Here is a 25,003-nt window from a genome sequence, read left to right as displayed (position 1 = left end):
TTTCAACCTTTCCAAGTGTTTTTATGACCTTGACATTTTTAGAGCACAGGCCAATTATTTTGTAGATCCTCCCTCGGTTTGGTTATGCTCAATATTTCCTCATGGGTATATTCATACAGGAATAGGACAGAAATAGTGTTATATCATCTGGAGAAACGTGCTGCTGGTTTGTCTTAATAGATGAAGTAACAGTAAAGTGCTTAGCTTTTATGTTTAAATTAATAAGTGATTTGTAGAAAGATACTTGAGACTGTATAAATATCACCCTTTTTTAAAAAGATTTTCTTCATTTATTTGACAAAGAGAGAGAGAGAGAGTACAAGTAAGCAGAGCAGCAGGCAGAGGGAGAGAGAGAAGCAGGCTCTCTGCTGAGCAGGGAGCCTGATATGGGGCTCGATTCCATGACCCTGGAATCATGACCTGAGCCGAAGGCAGCCGCTTAACCAACAAAGCCACCCAGGTGCCCCACTTTTCTTCTTTAAAAAAAAAAAAAAGAGTTTATGAGATGTAACTTATATGCAAGAAATGCACATATTTAATGTATAAAATTTGATGAATTTGGACATATGCATACATCCATGAGACCATCATCACAATAAGGTAATAAATGTATCTATCACCTTCACAAATTTCTTCCTGTCCCTTTTTGTGTGTGTGTATTGATAAGAATATTTAATATGAATCCATTCTCTTAACCAAAATTTTGAGTTCACAATACAGTATTGTTAACTATAATTATAATATTGTGTAGCATTCATTTTGCAAAACTAAAACTTATTTAACTTGCAAAACTGAAACTTTATACTCACTGAAAACTATTTCCCATTACCCTCTCCCTCCAGTCCCTGACAACCACCATTATACTTTCTGATTCTATGAGTTTGACTATTTCAGACACCTCATGTAAGTGGAATCACTCAGTATTTCCCTATGACTGGCTTATTTCATTTAGCATAACATGCTCCAGGTTTATCCATATTGTTACATGTGGCAGAATTTCTTTCTTTTTAAAGGCTGAATAATATTCCATTGTATATTTACCACATTTTTTCATCCTTTCACCCATTGGTGGACATTTAGGGTGTTTCCATGTTTTGGCTATTACGAATAATGCTGCCATGAACATAGGAATGCAGATTCTGATTTCAGTTATTTTGGATATGTGCCCAGAAGTGAGATTATTGGATCATTTTGTGGTTCTAGTTTTAATTTTTAGAGCCTCCATACAGTTTTCCATGTCTGGACCATTTTATATTATTCCTACCAATAATGCACAAGGAATCCAGTTTCTTTACATCCTTGCCAGTACTTGTTATCTTCTGTTTTTTTGATGATAGCCCTCCTTACAGGTATGAGGTAATATCTCATTGTGGATTTGATTTACATTTCCCTAATGATTAGTAATGTTGAGTACCTTTTTATATACCTATTGGCTATTTTATTTGTCTTTGGAGAAATGTCTGTGGTTTTTTTTTTTTTTTTTTTTTTTTTTTGAGTGGGTCCATGCCCTGTGTGGAGCTAATGTGGGGCTTAAACTCATGACCCTGAGAACAACACCTATGTCGAGATCAAGAGTTGGACACTCAACTGACTGAACACTCCCCAACCCATGCCCCTGCTCATTTTTTTAATTGGGCTACTTGTTTTTTGCTATTGAGTTAAAAGAATTTATATATGGTGGAGATTAACCCCTTACCAGATAATGGTTTGCAAATATTTTTTCTCATTTTTTAGGTTAGCTTTTCATTTTGTTCACTGTTTCCTTTGTGGTGAAAAAGCTTTTTACATTGATGTAATACCTATTGTTTATTTATTTATTTATTTTTGACGGCCTCTACTTTTGGTGTCATATCCAATAAATCATTGCAAAGAACGGTGTCAAAGAATTTTTTCCCTGCATTTTCTTCCAGGAGTTTTATACTTTTTGGTCTTTCATGGTCAGTTAAGTCTTTAACCCACTTTAAATAGATTTTTCTGTATAATGTGAGATGAGGATGCATTTTAATTCTTTTGCATATAGATATTCACCTTTCCCCAACACTATTTGTTGAAGATTATCCTTTTCCCATTGTGATTCTTGACACCCCTGTCAAAGAATGTTGACTGTGTATGTGTGGACTTATATTTGGACTTTCTTTGTTCCATTGATCTGTGTATATGTATTTATGTCAGTACCATACTGTTTTAATTACTGTACTTTGTAAGATATTCTGTAATCAAGAAGTGTAATACCCCCAGCTTTATCCTCCTTTCTCAAGATTGCTTTGGCTATTTGAGGTCTTTTTTGGTTAAGCATAGATTTTTAGGATTGTTTTTTCTATTTCTGTGAAAAATGTCATGGGTATTCTTAAAACCTCAAACTACTGATGTAAGAAATTAAATCAGCCACAAATCAATAGTATGATATCCTATGTTTAGAGACAGGACGACTTAATATTTTTAAAATGACTGTACTACCTAAAGTCATCTGGATTCAATGCAATCCCTATAAGTATCCTGTCTCTTTCATTATACTTGTAGTTTTAATATTTATTGATTTTATAGCTCCATCATTCCTTTTGTACTTATTAGTTGGTATTTTTCTCTAAGGAAGAGTTTTCTTTCGAATTTATTCAATCATTTTTTTGTATCAATAATGATTCGGTGATTTTTATTTTATTCAATGGGTAACAATACATTATCATCCTTATTTAATTTGATGCTCAAATTGTCCCACATTTGACCAATGGAACATTTTCCGGCTGTGTTTTTTTGATACATCCCCATAATTTTTTGAATGCTTCCTTACTTTCTGTGGTAAGAGTATAGGTTCATCTTATGCTCTCCCTCCTCAATCCCGGATTCAGTCTATTTTATAAGGAATTCTGATTTTTTTCTTTTTTAGTTCTGAATGGCATACATAAACCAAAATTTGGGTGCTTGATGTCCTAATTACTATTAGTGTCTCATTGTTTCTCAGTCTTCTCAGTGGACACAGTTGGAGCTGCATATAGCTTATATCAGCACCTCTAACTCCTTTGCAACACCAAAGGTTATATTCTAGCCTTACCCTTTTCCATAAGTGGGATTCCCTTTTCCAGTTGTGAGAAATCTGGCTCCTGTTATCCCTAATAATTCTTTGCTCAAGACCATAGGACTTTTTACATTTGACAAAATGATTGTGAAAAAAAGAAATTTTTGCAAAAGAATAAATATGCATTAGTATTGAAAAAAAATTATTGGGAAGAGAAAAAAACTGAAGGAAGACTGTTTAAACATTATCCAATGTTTTAGTATACCAAAAAATACAATAACTAAACGAGTGTGGTATTTGACAGAAAAATCAGCAGAATAGAAAAGTGGCATTTTAAACTAAATAAAAACAAAAGGATATTTTTAAGAAATAATGTTGGGATAATGGGTAATTTGAGAAATTTGGAAAAATCAAATTATGTCATATTGAGAGTAAATCTTAAATTTTAGATATTAATAATATTAATTCATTTCCAAGAACATAATTTTTATTTGAATTATTTTTAAATAATACAGAAATTAGGTAAAGCATTTATTATTTATTTCACATAAATGAAGACACAAATAGGCATTTACTAGAATTGAATTTGAATATATGCCTGCATATAATTAGGTAGAAAAGATAACTGAGTGGTATGATTTTAAAAGGGACCAATAACTAAATAGCTTCTAATCAATCTAATTACTTAACTTTAGAGTTCTTGAAAATCATGTTCTGAAATGTGATAGCAGTTTTTATCAACTGTTAATACATCAGCAGATACAGTTTTTTTTCTGTTGTTGTTGTTGGGTCATCCGGCTCACATTTGAGGGAACAAAACACAGAACACAGTTAAGTTTTCATAGAAATCAAGATGAGAAAATACGTAGAACATTGATTCTGGGTTACTGGAGTTCAGGACTTAAACATCCAGAAAAGGGAACACTAGGATCCTGGGAGTGAATCTGAAAGATAAAGAGACATAAGAGACAGACTTGGCTTCCTAAATAATATGTCAACAACCAGCAGTGTCACTCTATAAAATAACCACACACACACACAGATTATCCAAGCAAATGTCAAGCTGAAGACACAGGGCAACTTTGTCCTGATCTTTTCTTGAATTCATATCTCTTGTTGAATTACTATACACATCCTCCCAAAAGAAAACATTCCCTGGAAATTTTAAATCAATGCATTGAAGTAGGAAAAAAAAGAAACCTAAAAACACTTTCTTGAATCATACTGTTGTTGTGTAAACAGATTGTTGTAATTTTTTTTCTTAATGCCAAATATTTGTAAAGTTAGTTCTTATCTTTTTTTCATATTTATTTCCATAGGCAGCATTAATTGAAGTAAGTTTGGTATACCTAGTTAGAAAAATGCCCCAACTTTCATGATTTTCTTGGTTTTAGAACTTTTGTCTTACTGAATTTATGATTGTTCTAACACAGATATTGTATCGTTAAAGCCACAAGTGGCTTCCTTATTGACAACTGTAATGAAAACTTCTGTGTTCTCTTCTTAACTGCTATGCATCTCTGGCATCAATAACACCTTTCTTCTACTTGACATTCCTTCCACTTTTATTGTAGGAAGAATTTTCCCTCCTGACTTTCCAGTCTTTCTGACATCACCTGTATACTCTTCCCTGTCCATCCCTTCAGTTACCAGGGTTTTATTCTTGGGCCTTTGCTCCTCTAAACTACATATTCTCTCTGAGCAATACCATACACGTTCACTGTTTTATATTTGTGCAGCAATACCTCCACCTCCCCCACTTACACATTTTGTCTCTGTAACTGTCTTCTTACCTCCTTCCATAATTTCAATATCTAGTTGCCCCTGAAACATCTCCACTTGGGCCATCCTTTGGTGTTGCAACTCCCTGTGTCCCACTAATAAACTTGGACCATACTTCTTTCTTTTTATTTCATCATTTTTATTTTTATGATCTGAGTCTTCTTACTCCATCTACCCAAATAGCAAACCAGAAATGAAAGTACTGCCTTAGAATCTTTTACTTTCTCATTCAGTACACCCAATTATTCACTAAGCACTATGTTTATACCCTGTTAACATCTTAAATGGAGTCTCTCTTTTCCAATTAATGCCTTTGCCTTACTTCATACCACTACCATCTTTCACCAGGACTTTAATAGACTATTTACTGATATCTCTGCACTGATACTTGTTGTTTTCAAAAATACTTCCAACGTTTTAATCAGTGAGATATTCTAAAACTGCAAAAAGAAGGTGCTATTTTCCTTGACTGTTGCCAATCAGTGGCTACTCATTGCCTATTGGATATAGTCTAATCTCCCCACATGGCACATATGATTTGACCTCTGTCTCATTTTCCAACTTTATCTCCTGCCACTTCCCCTCATACTTTTACCTTCATTAATACCAAGATAACTACCAGGTCCTGAATATAATGATATTTCATGTTTCTCTGTTATTTTCCACCTTCCTTTTACTTGGCTTTCTCCATTTCATCTTTCTAGTAAACATTTCTGACCTGGTGAATTTCTAATCACTAGCTAACCCTTGCTAAAACAGAATAATTTCTTCTATGAGCCTTCCTTTCTCTCCCTTCTGAGCTGCTTTTGTCTCTTTTATTTATTTTATGACTCCACTCACTGAATTGTTTTGGAATTACCTTTACAAGTGATTGTTTTTTCCTTTTAAACTTGAGCTCCTTGATGACAATGCCTGTGTTTTAGTAATCATCATTCTCCTAACACCTGGCAAACTTTTGTCACATTGGCCAGTGAAGTTAAGCCATGTTATTTATTACTATTATTATTATTTTAGATTTTTGTTTATTTATTTGAGAGAGAGAGAGAGCAAGCACACACAAGTTGGGGGAGGAGGGGTTAGCATACTACCCGCTGAGCAGGGAGCCCGATGTGGGGTTTGATCTCAGGACCCTGGGATCATGACCTGAGTGGAAGGCAGACACTTCACCAACTGAGCCACTCAGGCTCTCCTATGCTATGTTATTTTTAAAGGTGGGATTTAAAGCAAAAGTTGACCTAAAATAAAAATTTACCCTTTCAACTGCTACTTTGGAAACCAAATACTACTCGGTAAGCCCAACCCTGCTAGTTTTCCCTTCATTACTGGAACAGATGGTTATTTCTTTGATTGTATACAAGATAAAGAAGTTAGTATGAGAAAAGACTCTATCTTTAAATATAAGTTACATTACACAAGATGAAATTCTTATGTGATAAAAAGTTCTTGGGAATGGGGATCCAGGAAATAGTGTATTCACTTCCTCTACCTCAGGGGCACTTGGGAGTAAGCCCTCTCTGAAAGGAAAAGCAAGAGAAATTCTGCAGTCATTGGGAGGGTGAATAATTTGACCTTGAAGTTCCTTTTAGATTCTAGCAGCCTACCCTTCTATTTATAACAAATAACTCATTAACTCAAAGTCAAAAAAATTAGTGTCCATGGGCTTCTATACTGAAACAATGTGTACATTCGAAACAACAGCGATGTTGTGTATTTGCAGAACAATTGAGAAAAGTAAGTACAGAATTCACATAAATTTAGGAAAGTTAGAATCAATAATGGTAGTTGAAACTCATCATTGGAAAAGACAATTGTTAATTTAACAGGAGCAGAAGAAAAGAGTGAAGATAAACATGCAAAATGGCTGTGAAGAACACAGAAAGGGAATCAAAGCAAAATCATATTAGATGGCCCTATTCAGGAGAGGCACCAATAGGTAATGCGTGAACTAGGGAGGAAAGCAGTCTTGGGCTCGAATCCTTGCTTTGCCAGTCCCATTTGTACAATATTATCTCTAAAATAGGGATACTAATTCCTATCCTAGGAAAACTCAAAGTAATAGGGTTTGTAGAGCACTCAGCAGTGCTTGGTACATAATAAATGTTTAACAAATGGCAGCAGGGATTCGTATTATCATTGTAGTAGAAGATAGGGTCTCAGTAATCTCATAGGCAACTCTGAGCTTTACAAGTATACAAATGGGGCCCATCCAGCTTTTTTTTTTTTTAAATGAAGGTGAAGTATCTAATTGTGATATTTGAAAGAAGGTAGAGAATTTTAACTAATGAATTAATTTTTTATGATATAAGATCAGTTGCTAAGAGCATGATTTTAGAGAGAACTTCATTACACACATCTCAGTATTGGAGAGCTCTTCTGTATGCTGGGGATAAAAGCACAACTTCATTTATGTATTTACTCTGACTTGCTTTTTTTCTGGGCTTTCTCGGTGATGTTTTGACTCAACATTTTGTTTATTCACTTCTGTGAATAAACAATTCAATTTTGTTCAGTGAAGATTATACATCAAAGAAATGCTAAACTTTAAACTTTAAAATTTAAACTCCATATTTAGTCTTCTGGGTTTTGTTCTTTTGTTTTCGTTTTTTATTTTGGTACACTGATGCCTGCATATGTGAGGTTTATGTTGGGAATAGGACCCAAACCAACATAATGTGTCTTTGAAATCAAGTCTGATTCGTTGTTAGGGTTCAGCCTCATTAAAATGATTAAAGAATTATATTTTTAAGATATGGTCAGCCAAGATGCCTTTTACTTTAAGGCTACTATTAAAACTAAGAATATGATTGTTGAGAGACAGGGTTAGTAAGAACAAAGAGGCTGGCATCAGATAGAACTGGATTCAAATCTTATTACTGTAACATATAAGATGTACAACATTTGGCAAATTATATAACTTTTTTTTAACTCTAGTTTCCTCTAAGAGAATCTATCTTCTAGGTATGTTATGTAGAATTAACTGAAATAGTGTATAGAAAAGTATTGTGCCTAACACATATTAAATGACTGTCATGTCAATTCACATACTCCTATTCTTTCCTTTGGGTCAGGTGGTGAAAAGAGCAGATGAGGGAAGATTGCCATTTTGAGGGACCATATAACAAAATGAAGGTTCATAATTTTTTAAAAAAATATGAAGAATTTCTAAAATAGACTTGATTTCCAATATTCTGTCAGGTATTGGGTTTTGATAACACATCTAGTGTCAGGCTTGGAGAATATTGACTGCCTCGTTTAAACCCTGTATGGAATTTAAATTTAGAAATTAATAAAATGAATATGCAAATATGTCACAGAACGATTGATAGGAATAATATATTGACATGAGAAATAAGAGAGCAATTCAAGAGATGAGATTTGCTAGGAAAGATCATTCCAATGAATATAATGTGGGGAAAAGTGAGTGGAAGTGGAGCAAAAAGCTGAAGCTGGAATGAGTTTTTTGAGGAGTGAATGGATGTGAGGGTACAAATATATATGGTCTGTATATATTCTCTCTGAGAACTCATTTTTGTTTTAGAAAGGTAATCGGGCAGTGACCTATTTCTATACATTTGAGTTATATTTACAGAACCCACCACATATACCATTAAGATCTTGGCAAATTGAGTGGCTGTTTCTTTCCAAAGTCAGTGTGAGTCATGATTATCTCTATTGCTGTCTAACTCTAAAAGCTTGGAGAGTCAATAGGTTAGCATTTAGGAATTTTCCATTTACTGACACTGATTCAATTCTGGGTGGTAGTTCTGCATATTTATTCATAGGCATTACTGGAAACTTATGACAGACTAAAACAAAACAAAACAAAACCAAAAACCCAACAAACTACTAACTGAGTCTAAAGTCATGTTGAAACCAAACTTAAAATATGGAGAAAAGCTGGTAATGATGACTCACTACTGAAGCAGAGTCAATGATTTAGTTAGTGATGGGTTTCAGAGCAGCAGAGAAACTGAACACGTCTCAGCCTGCAAGTACCTTTGGACAGCTTTCCACTGCCCGAAGAACTGCAGATAAGAACATTTTTGGCATGTTTGGGGAGTAATGGAAACTTCAGAATCACATGCTGTTAAACGGGGATGTCACATCGATTATTTTCCTCGTAACAACTCCCCTCCTTTGGGATGGTGTGAGCCTCTTGCATTCTGCAGGCTAGCATGGCAGGAACCACAGCACCGTGCTTGGCCAAACTGCGCCCTCCAAACCAACCGTTGTTGCCTAGTGCTTAGGGCTGATGAAATACTTCACTTGCCCTTCATCTTAGCCTGCTTACTGAATATCTATTCATCATTCAAGCCCCAGTTCGACCATCTCTTTCCTAGTCCTCTGACTCAAAGAGAATTTTATATTAAGGAGGTCTCTTTTTGTATTGTTTATTTAACTACCCACTATGCAAAAGTCATTTCCTTTTACAGTGAATTTATTTGTTGCTTGATTACACAGGGAACTGTGGGTGGGTGTTTGGCGATGAGATTCTGCTTTAAGTGATTTCCTTTGTTGTTGTTGATGTTTTCACAGAATGTCACACTCATTTAAAAGAAGGTGTCCGAATGCCAACTCTTAAGGCTCTCAGAACTGGTAGGAGTGCTAATTGGAGCCAGTCAAACTTTAGCTGACCTGCTTCCACACTTACACGACAAAGAGGAAGTTCTCCTACTTTGTGAAGTAGAAAGGCTCAGCTCTGATACCTGGCCAAAGAGTCAGCCAAATCAGGGAACTGTTTTTCCTTGCCTCTTGAAGCTATGTGCTTGGTCTTCCTTACTAATTCACTGAAGAAAATAACAATTCTGATGTATTTTATTATTGAATAAGTGGCCAATAAACAAATTCTGACTGAAAGTCAGGAGAATCTAGTTTGAAACTATTAATAGGGTAGAGTCTGCTTTTTGCCCATAAAGTAGAAGACATTTTTGGTCAAACTGAGAACCATTTCCAAAGTGATGAATCAGTTGCATTGTTAATTTTAATATTCAATACATTTATTCTCAGATATGTAGAGCTCCTCATTTGAAGAAGTGTAAAGACAAATATTTCAAGATAAAACACATATGTAAGTGTTAGAGGATGTTTCGAAGCACTGCAAGAGATCAGCAAAAGTATACTTGTAGGTTCTTACAGATGTAGAGGTGGAAAAGTTTTCTTGTCTTCTAGGTTCTTTGGCTGGTCTAATAATTAAATTGACATAAGACAGATTGTCAGCAGAAAAGTAAACAAAATTTAGTAACATGGATACATGGGAGAGACCCAGAAAAACTGAGTAACTCCCAAATGGCCAAAGCCGGCAAGTTAAATACCATTTTCAGCTAAAGAGAGATGTGGGGGGTGGGAAGTCAGTTATGGGAGGCTTCCAGGAAAAGCACAGTAAACAAAAGTGAGCTTCACCAGGGTCTTCTGTTTCTTAAGAATAATCAGCTTATGATAAAAAATATGCCAAAGAGATAGATTTTGGAGTGGTGTATTTTGCTCCCCTTCACAGACATCTATTTTATTTTTGTGGAACTTGACTAGGTTTATGTTTAAGGCAGATGGGAACACTCAGTTGTTCGGATTTTTCCCTCAGTTACTGCATCCTGAAGAGTGGGTTTATTCATCACTACACAGATGAATCTGTGAATAAATCATTAACATGACACAAGGATAATGAAGCTTGCTAATAGGGGACCAAGGACAGTACTGTAGGTATATGAATTCAGGTGGGGTTGTCAAAAGAGACGCCTCTCAGAGATGAAACTGCAGCTGAAATCTGAGCAATGGGCAGAAGGAATAGCATTTTAGACCTTGGCAACAGTATATACAAAAGAGTCTGAAAGAGTGTGGAGTGTTCAAGGAATAAAATGCCAGCGTGGCTAGTGAGGAATGAAACTGTCTTGTTTGCAAAGAGCAAATGGGATAGGGGATACACGGGTGTGGTAGTGTTAAGACCGTGGCATAATTTACTCACTATGCACCAACTAAAATGAGTAAGAAAGCTGCATAAAATGACGGGAATAATGTGCTTATATCTCTTCCACTTAATAAATATGATCTTATCTTCTCTGAATTAGCCTGAGGCACCATGCAGTGTGGGGAGTGGGATTGTTATTATCACAGATGAAAGTAAAAAACAAGAAAACAGACTTCAATATAGGCATGTAATATGTTTGGAGATATTTTGGGTTCTGTTCCACAATACTGCAATAAAGTGAATATTGCATTAAAGCGAGTCAAATGTGTTTTTTGGTTTACCAGTGCATAATCAAGCTATATTTAGGGGCACCTGGATGGCTCAGTTGGTTAAGCGTCTGCCTTTGGCTCAGGTCATGATCCCAGGATACTGGGAGCCTGCTGCTCCCTCTGCTTGTGCTCTGTCTTTGTCAAATAAGTAAATAAAATTCTTTTTAAAAATAGAAAAAATTAAAATACTTTATTGCTAAAAAATGCTATCATCTAAGCTTTCAACAAGTTGTTAAGAAACAAAATTTAACTGAGTAAACTTGAGGATCCAATTGGCTTTATTAAGAGATTCATGAATGGGGCAACATCCCATCAAGCGAGTAAGAGCGGAGCTCCAAGGAGTTGTATAAAATGGAAGGTTTTTTGGGTGTTGAGTTTGGTAAGTTCTTTATCAATTTTGGGATAACTGGGTGATGGGCATTAGGGAGGACATTTGATATACTGAGCACTGGGTATTATATGCAACTGATGAATCCCTAAATTCTACCTCAGAAATTAATTATTTAAAAAAAAAAAAAAAAGGAAGTTTCTTCTAGGACAGAGGGTGGGGCAAAGAAGTTATTAGCAAAAGAAAAGAAAGGATTGTTTCAGGTAAGGTCACTTTCCCCTAGGGGGAAAAGCAGGGTTCTTATCCTGCAGATTACTCATTTTTCTTTGGGACACAGAGAAGGCCCAGGTGACAGATTACCTCCTTTGTGCTGATAAAACAGTTTCTGACTAACCTGTTGAGACTACGTTTCTGGGGGAAGTTGAAGCTGTAATGAAGTTTCAGGTATTAAACCCTGTTTTGATGACTTGGTCTAGAAGAAGTAACTCCATCCTGGGCCTGTGGCTTTCTTAACAGAGTAATAATAGTTGTGTTGGTGGAGGGTCTTGTATCTCAGTATTGATGCCTTCTGACTGATTACATGGTGGTGGTAGTTTAGCTTAAGTTTGCGGTAGCTATGGCAATTTCTTAAAATAGGATGACAATGAAGTTTGCTGCATGGATTGATTCTTCCTTTTGCAAGTGCTTTCTCTGTAGCATGCTATACTGTTTGATAGCATTTTATACACAGCAGAACTTCTTTCAAAATTGGAGTCCATCTTCTCAAACTCTATCACTGCTTTATCATCTACATTTCCCCAGTATTTAAAGCCCTTTGTTGTCAGTTCAACAATCTGCACAGCATCTTCACCAGGAGTAAGTAGACCATAACTCAAGAAGCTGCTTTCTTTACTCATCTGTAAGAAGCAACTGCTCATTCTTGAAAGTTCATCATAAGAAGAACTGCTCATTCTTGAAAGTTTCGTCATGAGATTAGGACAATTCAGTTACATCTTTAGGCTCCACTTCTTCTTCTTTTTTTAAAAAAAATATTTTTTATTTAAATCCAATGAATTAACATACAATGTATTATTGGTTTCTGAGGGATAAGCCTGTGATTCATCAGTCTTGTATCAGACTCCACTGCTAATTCTTGTTCTCAGGAAATACGGAGGCCCAAGGAGAGGGACAGGGTAAGGGAAATGGCCAGTCAGTGGAGCAGTCAGAACACACACAGCATTTATTGATTAAGCTTACAGTGGGGAACATCAAAGCTTAGAGTGAAAGCTTACAGCAGAAGATTTTCCCAGTGACTTAGTGAATTCAGCTACAACAGAATAAAAATGGTGGTATGGCATGTCCAGTCCCAAGCCAGATGAGATCCAGATGAAGGATATAATGTGTACTTGAGGATCCTGCACCACCAGTGAAGGCTGAGATTGAGCTTAAGGAGAAAAGGATGACCATAGTTCCTAGATTGAGCCTACTGAACAAAACAGCCGTAGATTTCAGCAGTAGATACCTTCAGGGAGCCAAGTGAGCAGACAGACAAGAAACATGGTTGCAGGGCGCCTGGGTGGCTCAGTGGGTTAAGCCGCTGCCTTCGGCTCGGGTCATGATCTCGGGGTCCTGGGATCGAGTCCCGCATCGCTCTCTGCTCAGCAGGGAGCCTGCTTCCTCCTCTTTCTCTCTACCTGCCTCTCTGCCTACTTGTAATCTCTCTCTGTCAAATAAATAAATAAAAAAAATCAAAAAAAAAAAAAAAAAGAAACATGGTTGCAGAGACCAGAGAAAACAAAGAAGGTTTGGGTGGGAGGCCACCTTTTTGGGACCCTACAGGACCATAGAAACCCACCTCCCTATAGGGTCAGACGCCTCCTTGAAGGAAAACAATGGGTTGAAGGGAATATGAAAGTCTGAACATTTACCAGCTATGACTAGGTTTTTAGAAAAAGAATATGCAGAAAGATGATGAGATAGCACTGGTAGGCACTTTGTGCGTTCATTCATTCAATAAATAGCCATTGACTGTCTCTTATATACCATGCCCTAGGATTCAACAGACCCTAATCCTTGTCTTCCTGTAGTTTACATTCCAGTAATGGTAGTTCCAAAGTGAAGCTATAGGAAAAGAAGAAAACAGCTTAATTAGAAAAACTAGAGATACTACAATTTATTTTCACATTTGAATAGCAGTGTGTTATATTTTTAAACCCACAACAGTGGGGATGAAGAGTGTTCTGGTGGTATGCATAGCCTCATTGTGGTTAAGAAAAGCTAAAAATAACTACAGACTTATTCTTGTTTGGACACCAAGTTTAAATAACTTGACATGTTATCACAGGGTCAGTAATAGAGTCATAAAAATTTGGAGCTGGAAAAGATCTTCGAGGTCATGAGGTTGACTTCTTTTTAATATATATATATATATAATTTTTGAAAAAATTTGTTTATTTTACAGAGAGAGTGAGAGAGCACAAGCAGGGGGAGCAGCAGAGGGAGAGGGAGAAACTGGCTCCCTGCTGGAGCAGGGAGCCTCACGTGAGGGCTTGATCCCAGGACCCTGGGGATCATGACCTGAGCCAGCTATAGGCAGACACGTAACCAGCTGAGCCAGCCAGGCACCCCATGAGGTTCAGCTTCTTAATTTGATTGCTAAGGAAACACGTGCAGGGAGTTGAAAAAAATTGCCGCTAGAGCTGGATGTAAATACATGTGCCTTGACATTAGTCCAGGGCTCCTTATAATTCAACACTGCTTCCATCTGAATCTTAAGAGAACATATTCATTGATTATTTCACCTTGATATCAATAGGTCCTCTTTGGCTGTTGTAAGTACTGGCAACACAATGGGCAATGCAATGATAGATCAGTAGGGTTAAGAGGTTCAGAGAATTAAGAGAGTAGATACTCATTAGAATGGTGAGTTGCTCCTTTTCTTTCTCCACAGAATGTGAAATATGGCCCAGAAAGAACCCAGACAACCTGAGTGGCAGAGTCCCCACCAAGGTGACATCCTATTCAGTAGTCGTAAAAGCTTGGGTTCAAGAATGAGTCATCTGAATTCAAATCCCAGCTCTACCACCTATGAACTAGCTTTGTAATTAGTTGTGAAACATGTAGCAGGAAATTTGTTTTGGTGGTGGGTATTACGGAGGTCACATATTGCATGGAGCACTGGGTGTGGTGCATAAACAATGACTTCTGTTACACTGAAAAGAAATAAATTTAAAAAATTAATTAATTAAAAGAATGTGGATGAAATGTTGAAGGTTGCAAATGACTTACCTTGAAAGGATACATTAAATTTAGAGTTAGCTCTATGTGATGCCAGTCTTGTGCACTTATACAAAGTAGTTTTTTTGCCTAGTGGTAAAGGGGCAGAGTTATGGTTGGTTCATTAGGAATAGTTTACACCCTTCTATTTGTCTCATGGTAGAATTGACCAAGTGGTATTCTGCTTACTTGTGATCTCTCTATCAGATAGATAAATAAAATCTTAAAAAAAATACATAAATTGTGACATTTTGTTTAATTAAATTGGGTGAAAAAAAAAGCATACACTTCTCTCAGGCTGATATTTGCTAGACTTAAGTGGTAAAATGATTACCAATAGATAAATTCGTAATCAGTTCTTGGGCTGTCATTAGTGTTACATGATTTTTCTACCATTGCATGCTTTTTGGCACTTACATATAACAAATAGAGCCATAGAATGGAGTAGTAAAATGGGGGGGGGGGGAGAAAAAAACAAGAGAAAGTAAAGCTTACCTATTTTCCAAGATGCTTAAAACAAAATAACATGACACACTTAGTTTTCACTTGATTGGGAAAGTCATGGAGCTGATCTATGTTTTTGTCACACACCATGAGTTATGTTGGCTACATTGATGTGTTTCAACTGAGCCTTTGTACAAATTAAGGAATATTTATTAAGCACCTGTTTTGACAGTCTCTAGCAGTGGTGAGTGGGGGAAGGGGTGTGTATGTGTGTGTGTGTGTGTGTGAGAGAGAGAGAGAGAGAGGGAGAGAGAGATGTGTAGCCACATGGGAGAGCAGGGAATTCTCCTGAAACTGGTAGGCAAGGTCATACTGAAAGAGAGTTTACTATAACAGGAAAAATTTAAACACCATTTCTGATCCCTACTCCCAGGAAAAAAACTATTCATAATGAATTGTATTCAGTTTATTTTATAGGAGAGTTGGCCTGGTTATTTATACAATAAATTTTAGTACTTTACACAGTACAATTGTGTTAATTTAAGGAATATATTTTTGTAACTTAAGCAACAATAGTGGAGTCCTTTTATTGAATACTACATTAAATTTGAATAAGTTAATAAAGCAAACTTTTCTTCCCAATGTTAAATTTAAATGCTCTTTAGTAAAAAGTTTACAAAAACATTTAAGAAGTACATATTTTTCTTGCCAGGTGAATATTTAACTTCCTGGTATTTTCTTATGGCTTTTTAGGTTCTAAGATTGGGTTTAAATATGGTGCTTGATATAAATGGGAAGTTAAGCTTTCTACCTTAATCGCTAAAGAGCAAAAGGAAAATAAACTTGACGCAAGGCAAAAATATTATTTTCCTATAATTACTTTGACAACTTTCAGATTCTGCAGTTGATAATCAAGCCTTTGAGCCTCCAGTTAGATTTTATACTTGGCTTGTCATTTGACCTGTACCTTGGCTAGATGTTTACTAGTATTTGTGTTGCGTTCCTTTCACCCTGTAAGTGAAGAAATCCTCTCATCTTTCTAATTCAAAAGTCAATAAAATTTTAATTTTTTTATTAACAAAAAATTTTGTTAATAACAAAAAGTGAATTTTTAAAAAGTTGATGAGCTTATTATTCTCTTGGGTTGTGCCTTAGGAGAATTTATGTTAAATTAATAGTAATATTGATACAGAAATCAACTGCCACCCATAAATGCAAAAATACTTCCAGAAGAGCTCTGCAGCATGTTATTTCCTACGTGCTTTCCTGTACAAAGAAAGCCAAAACATATGGTTATAATAATGCATTTATTCCAAAGGTCTGTATATCATTTTGCATATAGATGGTCTCCAGATTTTTTTTTTTTTTAAAGATTTTATTTATTTATTTGACAGAGAGAAAACACAAGTAGATGGAGAGGCAGGCAGAGAGAGAGAGAGAAGCAGGCTCCCTGCTGAGCAGAGAGCCCGATGCAGGACTCGATCCCAGGACCCTGAGATCATGACCTGAGCCGAAGGCAGCGGCTTAACCCACTGAGCCACCCAGGCGCCCCTAGATGGTCTCCAGATTTAACTGCAGTATTGCACACATGTCAGTTTATGGTTGGATGCTTATTGATGGTGAAGAGAACACTGATTTAGATGTCATTAAGTGAATATATAATATATATTCATTATATGTCATTAAGTGAATATAATATGTAATATATCTACAGAGATATATACAATATAAAATCATCTTTTTATTTATGACTTCTTTGTTTATAACTTTACATAATAAATATGTATTTTTAGAGTATTAGGCCTCATAACTTCTACGCTACTTCCTTAGCAAGAAGCAAACTAATCATATTTAGAAATAGCATGGTGGTACCATTAAAGCTGGGAAAAAACATAGAATTCAATGAATGTTATAACCTCATTTTATAAATACAAAAATTGGGGCTCAGATAGGTCAAGAATTTTTCCAACAATGGCCCATCATTTGCATGTTAAAACTAGGATTAGAACCCACTTATTATTTTTAGTTCAATCCCGTCTCAGAATGATGTCATTAGAAAAATGAAAAGAAAAAAAAAAGGTATGAATTAGAACTGTGCTCAATATAATCAGTGATTTCTTTGTAATTCTCTTGTCTTTCCTCTGAAAGGAAGGAAAATAAAAATGTGTTCTTGCTCCTGTGGAGATATTTGGAGAATTCTAAGAACTACACATTGCAACCATATATAGGTCATATCCTCCTCTGTGTTATACGACCCTTATTTGATCATTCAGCTAAAGGTGTGAGTGTTTCTCAATTTCCCCTGCCTTTACCACACGTATATTTTTAAAACATTTTAATCATGCTTTGAGATGGTTTACTTTATTATATACCAAACTTCTGGCCTGGAACCTCATGATACTATTGACTGAGTAGGAATTTTGTTAGTGACTCAGATATAGGAATGTCTCCAAAATAGGTTATATTAAAATGTGAGGGTTCATCTTATCTGTAACTAGAACTAGAGTTCCTGCAGTGTGAGCCTAAGTCTTTTAAGTAAAACAGTTTTTAATGTCATTTATTTTCAGCTGTTTAAAACTTACCTCTAATACCTACATTTCCTTCTTTTTATTCTTGAAATTCAAATTTGATCATATAGTATAAAAACCTTATGTTCTAAGGGAGTTTTGGGGACTTAAAAAAAAAAGTGTGTGTCTGTGTGTGTTTTCATATCTTTTTTGCGGTGTCTCCTTGGAAAGTCACTCTGGGTACAGACATCTGGGCAAAATGTCGTTGATAGAATTGAGCAATTTTGTTTTTCTAACTTTTGTAGCTCTGGCCAGCTTCACATCGGCTTCTATCAGTTGAAATGATATCTTTGACTTTAGCAAAGTGTAGGCTATTAGGTCATGAGTGCCAAAAATCAGGAGTGGTCTCCACACTACATCCAGTGTGGATAAAAACAATATTATAAAATAATTATAATCTTTTGAAACAGAGCCAGCCACACAGCCTGAGCCCATCTTCCTTCGTTAATTTGTATACAGTTCCTATTTTAACAGAAGAAACTTTCAGAGGGTACTCACATGGGACTGCTGAACCAGCTGTACAACTTTTATTTTGAAGAAAAAAGTTGAGCCTCAGAACAGGCTGTTTTAAAGACAGGGAGGGACTTAGCTTTTCCAAGCTTGACCAGCATGTGGAAGGAGTGCTCTCATGGCTGCAAGAACTCAGGGAACTCCTACCTGGGTGCCACTAGGGTAGGAAGTTTTCTGTTTGTTTTGTTCTGCTTCCGAGGGTCCTGTGCACTTCTCTTTCCTGTATCACTGTGACTGTTGGTGGATTTTGCACACCCTGCTCTGTGGGGGAGTGCCCCAACGTGCCTGTCTTATGTGGCCTCTATGGACACACTGCTCAGCTGGCAGAGAGCAGGGAAGTTTTCTCCCAGCACCCAAAAAGAGAAAGAGGAAACTACTTTTTCCTTCTGGGCTTCTTGCAGCACAATAGACCAGGATAAGCTTCCACATTGTCTCCCTGGATTTCTGGAGTGGTTTCCAGGAAGAAGTTCAACTTTTACCTTTAAATGGATGACCATGTCACAATCAGGAAGAAACATCTCCAAAGACCCATCTTTAGGTAAGTAATACTACATCCCAGTTGGTTCCAGGGCTATCAGGAAAAATAATTTCTTTCCCTTATCCTTGACTTGGGAATTCTGGCACTAAGCTACAGCAAAGCAATAAAGTGTATCTAAAGTTTAACTTCATGCATACCTACGGAGTCCTTTATTTTCTATTTTCTGAAACTGTGCACAAGCTCTTATCAAATCCTCAAAATATATTTTAAAAGCAAATTAGCTATTCAGGCACATGGATGACATAGCACTGGAAAAACTTCTAAAGCATTATGCAATTCCTTGCTGTTTCCAATGGTTGCACAGCCCTCTAAATTGGAAATACTGTGCTTGGTTATTTCAGCTGATTACACTCAGAGATAATGTTTCAGTGTTGCAAATGCTATACCTTTTTGCAGTAATATGTGGGAAGATAAATGCGAATTTGATGGCTGTATACTAAAGAATATATATTTACATCTAATTCAGGAGTGTCTTTATGCAGTTTAGGAAACAAAAGGGCGACAGGAAAAATTTTACCTTGTGGTGAAATCTGTGGCCAGAAAAAGTGTAGATACAATATAATAGATTGAATTAAGGTTTTCTTTGTGGGGGGTGGTGGCTCACTCTTTCTCCTGAGAACAGCAGTTTCTTCATTGACTCTTTAATCCTCGATATTTTAGTTACTTACATACTTTAGAATTAAGAATTAGGAATTTCGAATTTTAAAGAGGCTAGAAAATCAACACAGTTTCTGCCTTTTAAGACAGAAGATCTTAAAAAAAATAATCTAGTTATATATCAATTTTGTGGTTCCCCCCAAATAATATCCTAAACAAAGCGGAGATACGACATCTCAGCAAAACTAGACATTAAAGTCAAGTTGCAGTCACTGGTTGTTGATCTAGAATTAAATACTGGGTAATAGAAGTTTATGGATGGAATTCCTGGCATTCTGCGGTTGTCACATAATGAATAAGAGTGGGCCTCAAGGCATGTTTCATGTATTGATTAAGCATTGTTACAGTATTATTAATAGCAATAATATACTTTAGTAAAGCTTGAAACAAAATGCTGGCTCAACCTGTTTTACAGCCTTATAAAAATAAATGGGCTCCTGGGTGGATCAGTCAGTTAAAGATCTGCCTTCGGCTCAGGTCGTGATCCCAGGGTCCTTGGATTGAGCCCTGTGGTGGTGGCCATGGTGCTGGCTTCCTGCTTAGCAGGGAACCTGCTTGTCCCTCTCCTTCTGCCCAACCCCACCAACACTCCACTTGTGCTTCCTCTCTCTCTCAAATAAATAAATCTTTAAAAAAATCATATTTATATATGTGGATCTAATATCATAATCTATGTTTACATTTTATGCAGTGACAGTAATAAATAGCCAGAAATCCAGAATGACCTCCAAATGTGTATTCACCTGCCATATTGCCCATGTAATTAATTTCTATTTTCTCTCAAGTGCATTGTTTGACTTCAAAAAGATATGACAGTAGCACAGATGATTCCAAAGAGGGCACCCGTGGAAATTGAAGAAGAGAAGATTGTGTTGGATAAAGTCAGATCCACTTAGCCAGTATCTTCAGTATGCTACCCCGCTGAGAAACTGTCAGCAATTGAAGCAGGTGGTCCTTCTCCACTGGTTTATGGCGAATCCATATTCCCTATTGATGAACTGTATGCTAAGGTGCCGCTCACAGGGAAACTGCTGCTCCTCCATGCTTCTGTTCTTTTTCATATAAAGTAACTGGGATTCTTTGCCCAAATAATTAGAATACAGTTTGGTAAATTCAAATAATTACTTCATGATCCTGCTGATATAGAAGAGAGAACAGAGCTGCCGAAGAGCACATACTTTCACTCAGGCAAGTCTTTCGAGCAAGCGTACAAGTGGTCCCTGACTAAAAACAGGTTAAGGCCAGATGTGGAGTTGGGATTGGTTGGTCAGTTGGCACATTGATAGATGGCTTTGCTTTTATCGGGATATGATTTTCTTGGGGGAAAAGGGAAGTAGAGAGTATCCTAATAAAGCATTCCAATGACTAGACATAATTCCTCAGAGAAAGTGTTGGGCTATTTTTTGGTAAAACACAGCATTGACTTTCTGATGGCTAGTTGTACTTTTGGGCAAGTTGGGAAATGGTTGAAGGTTGCTTTTGGCATCTTATGCCCTTATCCGATGCCCTGCTTCTTTTTTTTTTTTTTTTTTTTTGGTCTCCTTTCTCTAGTCCCTTGTCTTCTTGGGTTATTACTGGATTGTCCTCCTTTCACATTGAGACAAAACATTCTCAAGCCTGCCTTTCTGGTCAGAGACCCATGTACCAGACATTTCCTTCTCAATATGTACTTGTTCACACCCTATTTCCTAAGGGATTTGCATACTAGTTCTCAGTCGACTTGGTAAAAAATTAGTGCTGGACTGTTTTGTATGTGTTAGTCGCATGTTTAACAGAAATTTTGTGAAAATAATATTTTGACTGTTTATAAATAATTCACTTAAAATTTTAATCATTAAGAGAGGATAAATCTGGGATTTTTTGGGGAAATATCTGACATACTGACACGATTCAGGTTTTTATATACAGACAACTTTATTCTGCAGCTTAACCAACAGCTTTAATTCAACTCAACCTGGCCTTCTCTGATTGATTAAAAGTGTCCAGAATTTGGACTACTGCACTTGGGGAGGTCTGACATGATAAAGAAAAACAAACTGTATCTGCCTTCACCTAACATATCATCTAGTATGTACCTAGATAACTATGGCACAGGCAGATGATGGGTGCCAAAAAGGAGGTGATAATGTCCTGGGAAATTATAATGAGACAGATTTCCATGATGACTAATTCTGACACCAAGTGAACTGAGAGAGATAAGCAAGATTTTTTAAAAAATATCTGAAACTGGGGGTGCCTGGGTGGCTCAGTGGGTTAAGCCACTGCCTTCGGCTCAGGTCATGATCTCAGGGTCCTGGGATCAAGCCCCGCATCGGGCTCTCTGCTCGGCAGGGAGCCTGCTTCCCTTCCTCTCTCTCTGCCTGCCTCTCTGCCTACTTGTGATCTCTCTCTGTCAAATAAATAAATAAAATCTTTAAAAAAAATCTGAAACTGAATAGATATCAATTTTTAATTATTTTAAATTAAATTTTAAATTAAATTAAATTTAAAATTTTAATTTAATTGCCTAAATTTCAGACAAGAAAAGTCATCCATCAAGTATAAAAAAGTTAGTGGAGAGGCTTTAGAGTAGACAGTGGATATTGAAATTCCATGGCTGCATATGATATCAGAAGACTTGAGAAATCTTACATATTCTTTAAATTCTGCATCTAAAAATGTCAGTGTCTCCTACAATGGTGATTCCTGAATCATCTCACATAGGTTAGCCAATCTGTTTTAAAGTCTTTTGTAGAAATTTTAGGTGTATATTTTCACACCAGGTCTGTGAGGAAAGGAAAAGGCAAAGTTTTTGTTTGTTTATTTTTTGTTGTTGTTTTTATATGGCCAAAATGGAATTTTATATGATCTCTATTATGCATGTCATGTGGAACTTGGGATCAGTGAGACTGACCATTCAGCTCCAAGAATATATAAATGGTGCATCTCAAACACAATTTGCGGTTTTGCCTGTAGACATTCCTGCAGCTCAGAATTCTATATAAAAATGATGATTCTCCCATTACTCAAGAGAAATTCTTTAGGTTTTATAATTTTGCAGGAAGGAAACACTATCACAAAATGTATATTAATGTGTTTTAAATCAACAACACTAAGTTGTTCCTCAGCACATAAAAAAATAAAATTACATAGAACTTTAAAGTCCAAGATGTGAATAAACATTGTCATTAAAGACTTCCCGAAGAAAAAGAAACAGTCTTTTAGACTTTTTAAAACCTCTTTTTCTGTGTTACCACAGAGTTTTATCTCTGGTAATCATAATTGATCTCTTTATATAAATAGATTCATCAGTTTATAATCCATTTAAATGAATTATCTTTATATAACTTCAGTAAGACTGTTGCTGAAGGCACTTCCATCTTATTACATATTCATATTGCTTAGCAAACTTTCTTTATTCTGATGGGATAAATAAACATTTAGCTTTGATATGAAGAAAAATCTGTTTCTCCTAATAAAAGTGCATCAGTGGGAATATTTCTTATCTGAATTTCATTGCCATGAAGTTGAAGTCTGGGTTTCTGTTATTATCAGCTCCTCCTATTTGATTTAATATTTTATCAAATTCTATTATATGTGCATTGTTTTCCATTTGTTGCTTCAAATTCTTTCTAGGAGTAGGTAAGGAAAAAATGAATTAAAAAAATAAATTGGAACTTTTCTCACGGGTTAAGCCTTATTTAGTATTCTTTGATGCCAGCAGCCTATTGAACCTCTTCTGTGTTCAAAGTGGTTAAGTTATTTTTGTGGTGGCTTTCCATTAGAAAGAGCACTAAAAAGTCATAAAAGAAATCATGCAAATAGTTGTTCATCAGCCCTAGATTTGAGAACTGGTCTATGCATCCAGGATCTGAGACATTAAAGTGCGAGTCAGATTGCTGCCAGGCCCTTAGACTAATGAAAATCATGTTGAGTTCTTCACAGCATTTAGAACATGCTGTTTCTTCCCTTTATGCCTTTTCAAAGGTCTTATTTTTACAAGTATCTGTTAGCAGAGGAATTCTGAGTGTGCTTTTGGCAGGCAAAGTCTCTTCACATGGAGATGGAGAAAGCAGGAGGATGAAATAAGAAAGCATAGGAAAAGACAGATCCTAGTTTTCTTTGCTGTGAAAGCTAGCAAACTCTATTGCTGTGCCTGGTTTCTAATGTCAAGGGTGTGATCTATGCTTTATGGAAGAATAGCATACAATATATGTTACATATTTAAAATCGTACACCTTTTGGAGTGTAGTTGTTTTTAGTTATTTCCGCATTCAAGTTCAGTGTATGAACATCAGTGTTACAGCTAAACCGTAAATTCTTAGTATGTAGGGACAGCACAGCATTTCAGAATTTTTTTTTTTTTGATTTACCGACATGGTTATATTTTTCCTTACCAAATATTTATTTATTTATTTATTTGTTCATTTATTTATTTATTTTCAGTGTTCTAAGATTCATTGTTTATGCACCACACCCGGTGCTCCATGCAATATGTGCCCTTCTTAATACCCACCACCAGGCTGACCCATCTTCCACCCTCCTCCCCTCTAAAACCCTGTTTACCTGTTCATATAGGTGGGACATCTGACTGAATGCTGCTTTACGGTAGTATTCTAGGTAAAATCTGGATAGTATTCAATTATTCAGATATTTCAAACCCATTTCCTTTGGTGTTTTGGGAATAACAAAAATCCTGAACACATATAAAATATAAAGTCACTTCAAAATTTAAAGGAATCATAATACATGGTTGGATATTGATATTTTTATCTCATAAATGTTTAAGTATGTATGATATTCTGTGATTTAATCCTCTTTTTAACACCTCCCTGTAACCACAAACACATATTTTAGATAGGAATGTATTTAGTCCAAGTCATCAGAGTGAAATGTAATTATGGAGAAAAAAATTAAGTGTGCTCTGATGAAATAGTATATTTTAAATACCTTTTTTATGCAATGAATTTCATCATAGGAAAAAGGTCCACCCAAAATATAATAAAATTCTATATTTATGAAAATGTTTTAACAGTTTTTGGCCCTAAGACAAAAGTGATCATGAATTTTTAGAAAAAGAGAAAAAGGGGCACCGGTGGCTCAGTGGATTAAGCCTCTGCCTTCCGCGCAGGTCATGATTTCAGGACCCTGGGATCCAGCCCTGAGTCGGGTTCTCTGCTCAGCAGGGAGCCTGCTTCCCCTTCTCTCTGCCTGTCTCTCTGCCTACTTGTGATCTCTCTCTCTGTCAAATAAATAAAATCTTCTAAAAAATTTTAAAAAATTTTTAAAAAGAGAGGAGAAAAAAAGGAATTTTCTTGCAATGGTTACATAGTTACATACATACTGGAAATTTTGTTTCATAGTTTATTTGTTTTTTAATAAATGAGACAGTTAATTTTTATGTGACAGTTAATTGATAGAATAAAACAATTATGTTTAAGTTATTCTCCCCTTGCTATGAAAGTGAAAAATACTTCTGGAAAATAGACACAGTGAAATGAATTTAACATTTATGATGCTGTCAGGCACAATGTTAATTAATAGACGAACAACTATATTTTATAAGAGAGATGTTTATTAAAAATTAGTTTTTCATTGTTTAGGTCAGCATGTTTTTGTTACTGGTCAAAGTCATTGTATGAATTATAAGGCAAGGAACAGACTCAAATTGCTCTTTAAAATGAACTACAAAGGGACAC

The 25,003-nt window shown here is 36.0% G+C and overlaps 1 protein-coding gene across 6 annotated transcripts in view; it reads left to right on the top strand.

The window, feature by feature from the left end:
* Positions 1-25,003, top strand: part of PDE1A (phosphodiesterase 1A) — a 344,668-nt gene that overhangs the window by 77,636 nt on the left and 242,029 nt on the right. Inside the window, exon 1 of one of the 6 annotated variants that reach the window (XM_044242486.1) lies at positions 18,233-18,668. The exons of the other annotated variants lie outside the window; for them this stretch is intronic. Coding sequence (XP_044098421.1) covers positions 18,616-18,668 — 53 coding nt within the window. The 5' untranslated portion in view covers positions 18,233-18,615. Of the gene's footprint in view, positions 1-18,232; positions 18,669-25,003 lie in introns of those variants that run through there. 6 annotated transcript variants of the gene reach the window in all.

This window comes from Neovison vison, chromosome 3 (assembly GCF_020171115.1).
Source record: "Neovison vison isolate M4711 chromosome 3, ASM_NN_V1, whole genome shotgun sequence".
NCBI classification, from domain to species: Eukaryota; Metazoa; Chordata; class Mammalia; order Carnivora; family Mustelidae; genus Neogale; species Neogale vison.
The sequence above is the reverse complement of the archived record's forward strand: the minus strand, read 5'-3'. Positions and strand labels throughout refer to the sequence as shown.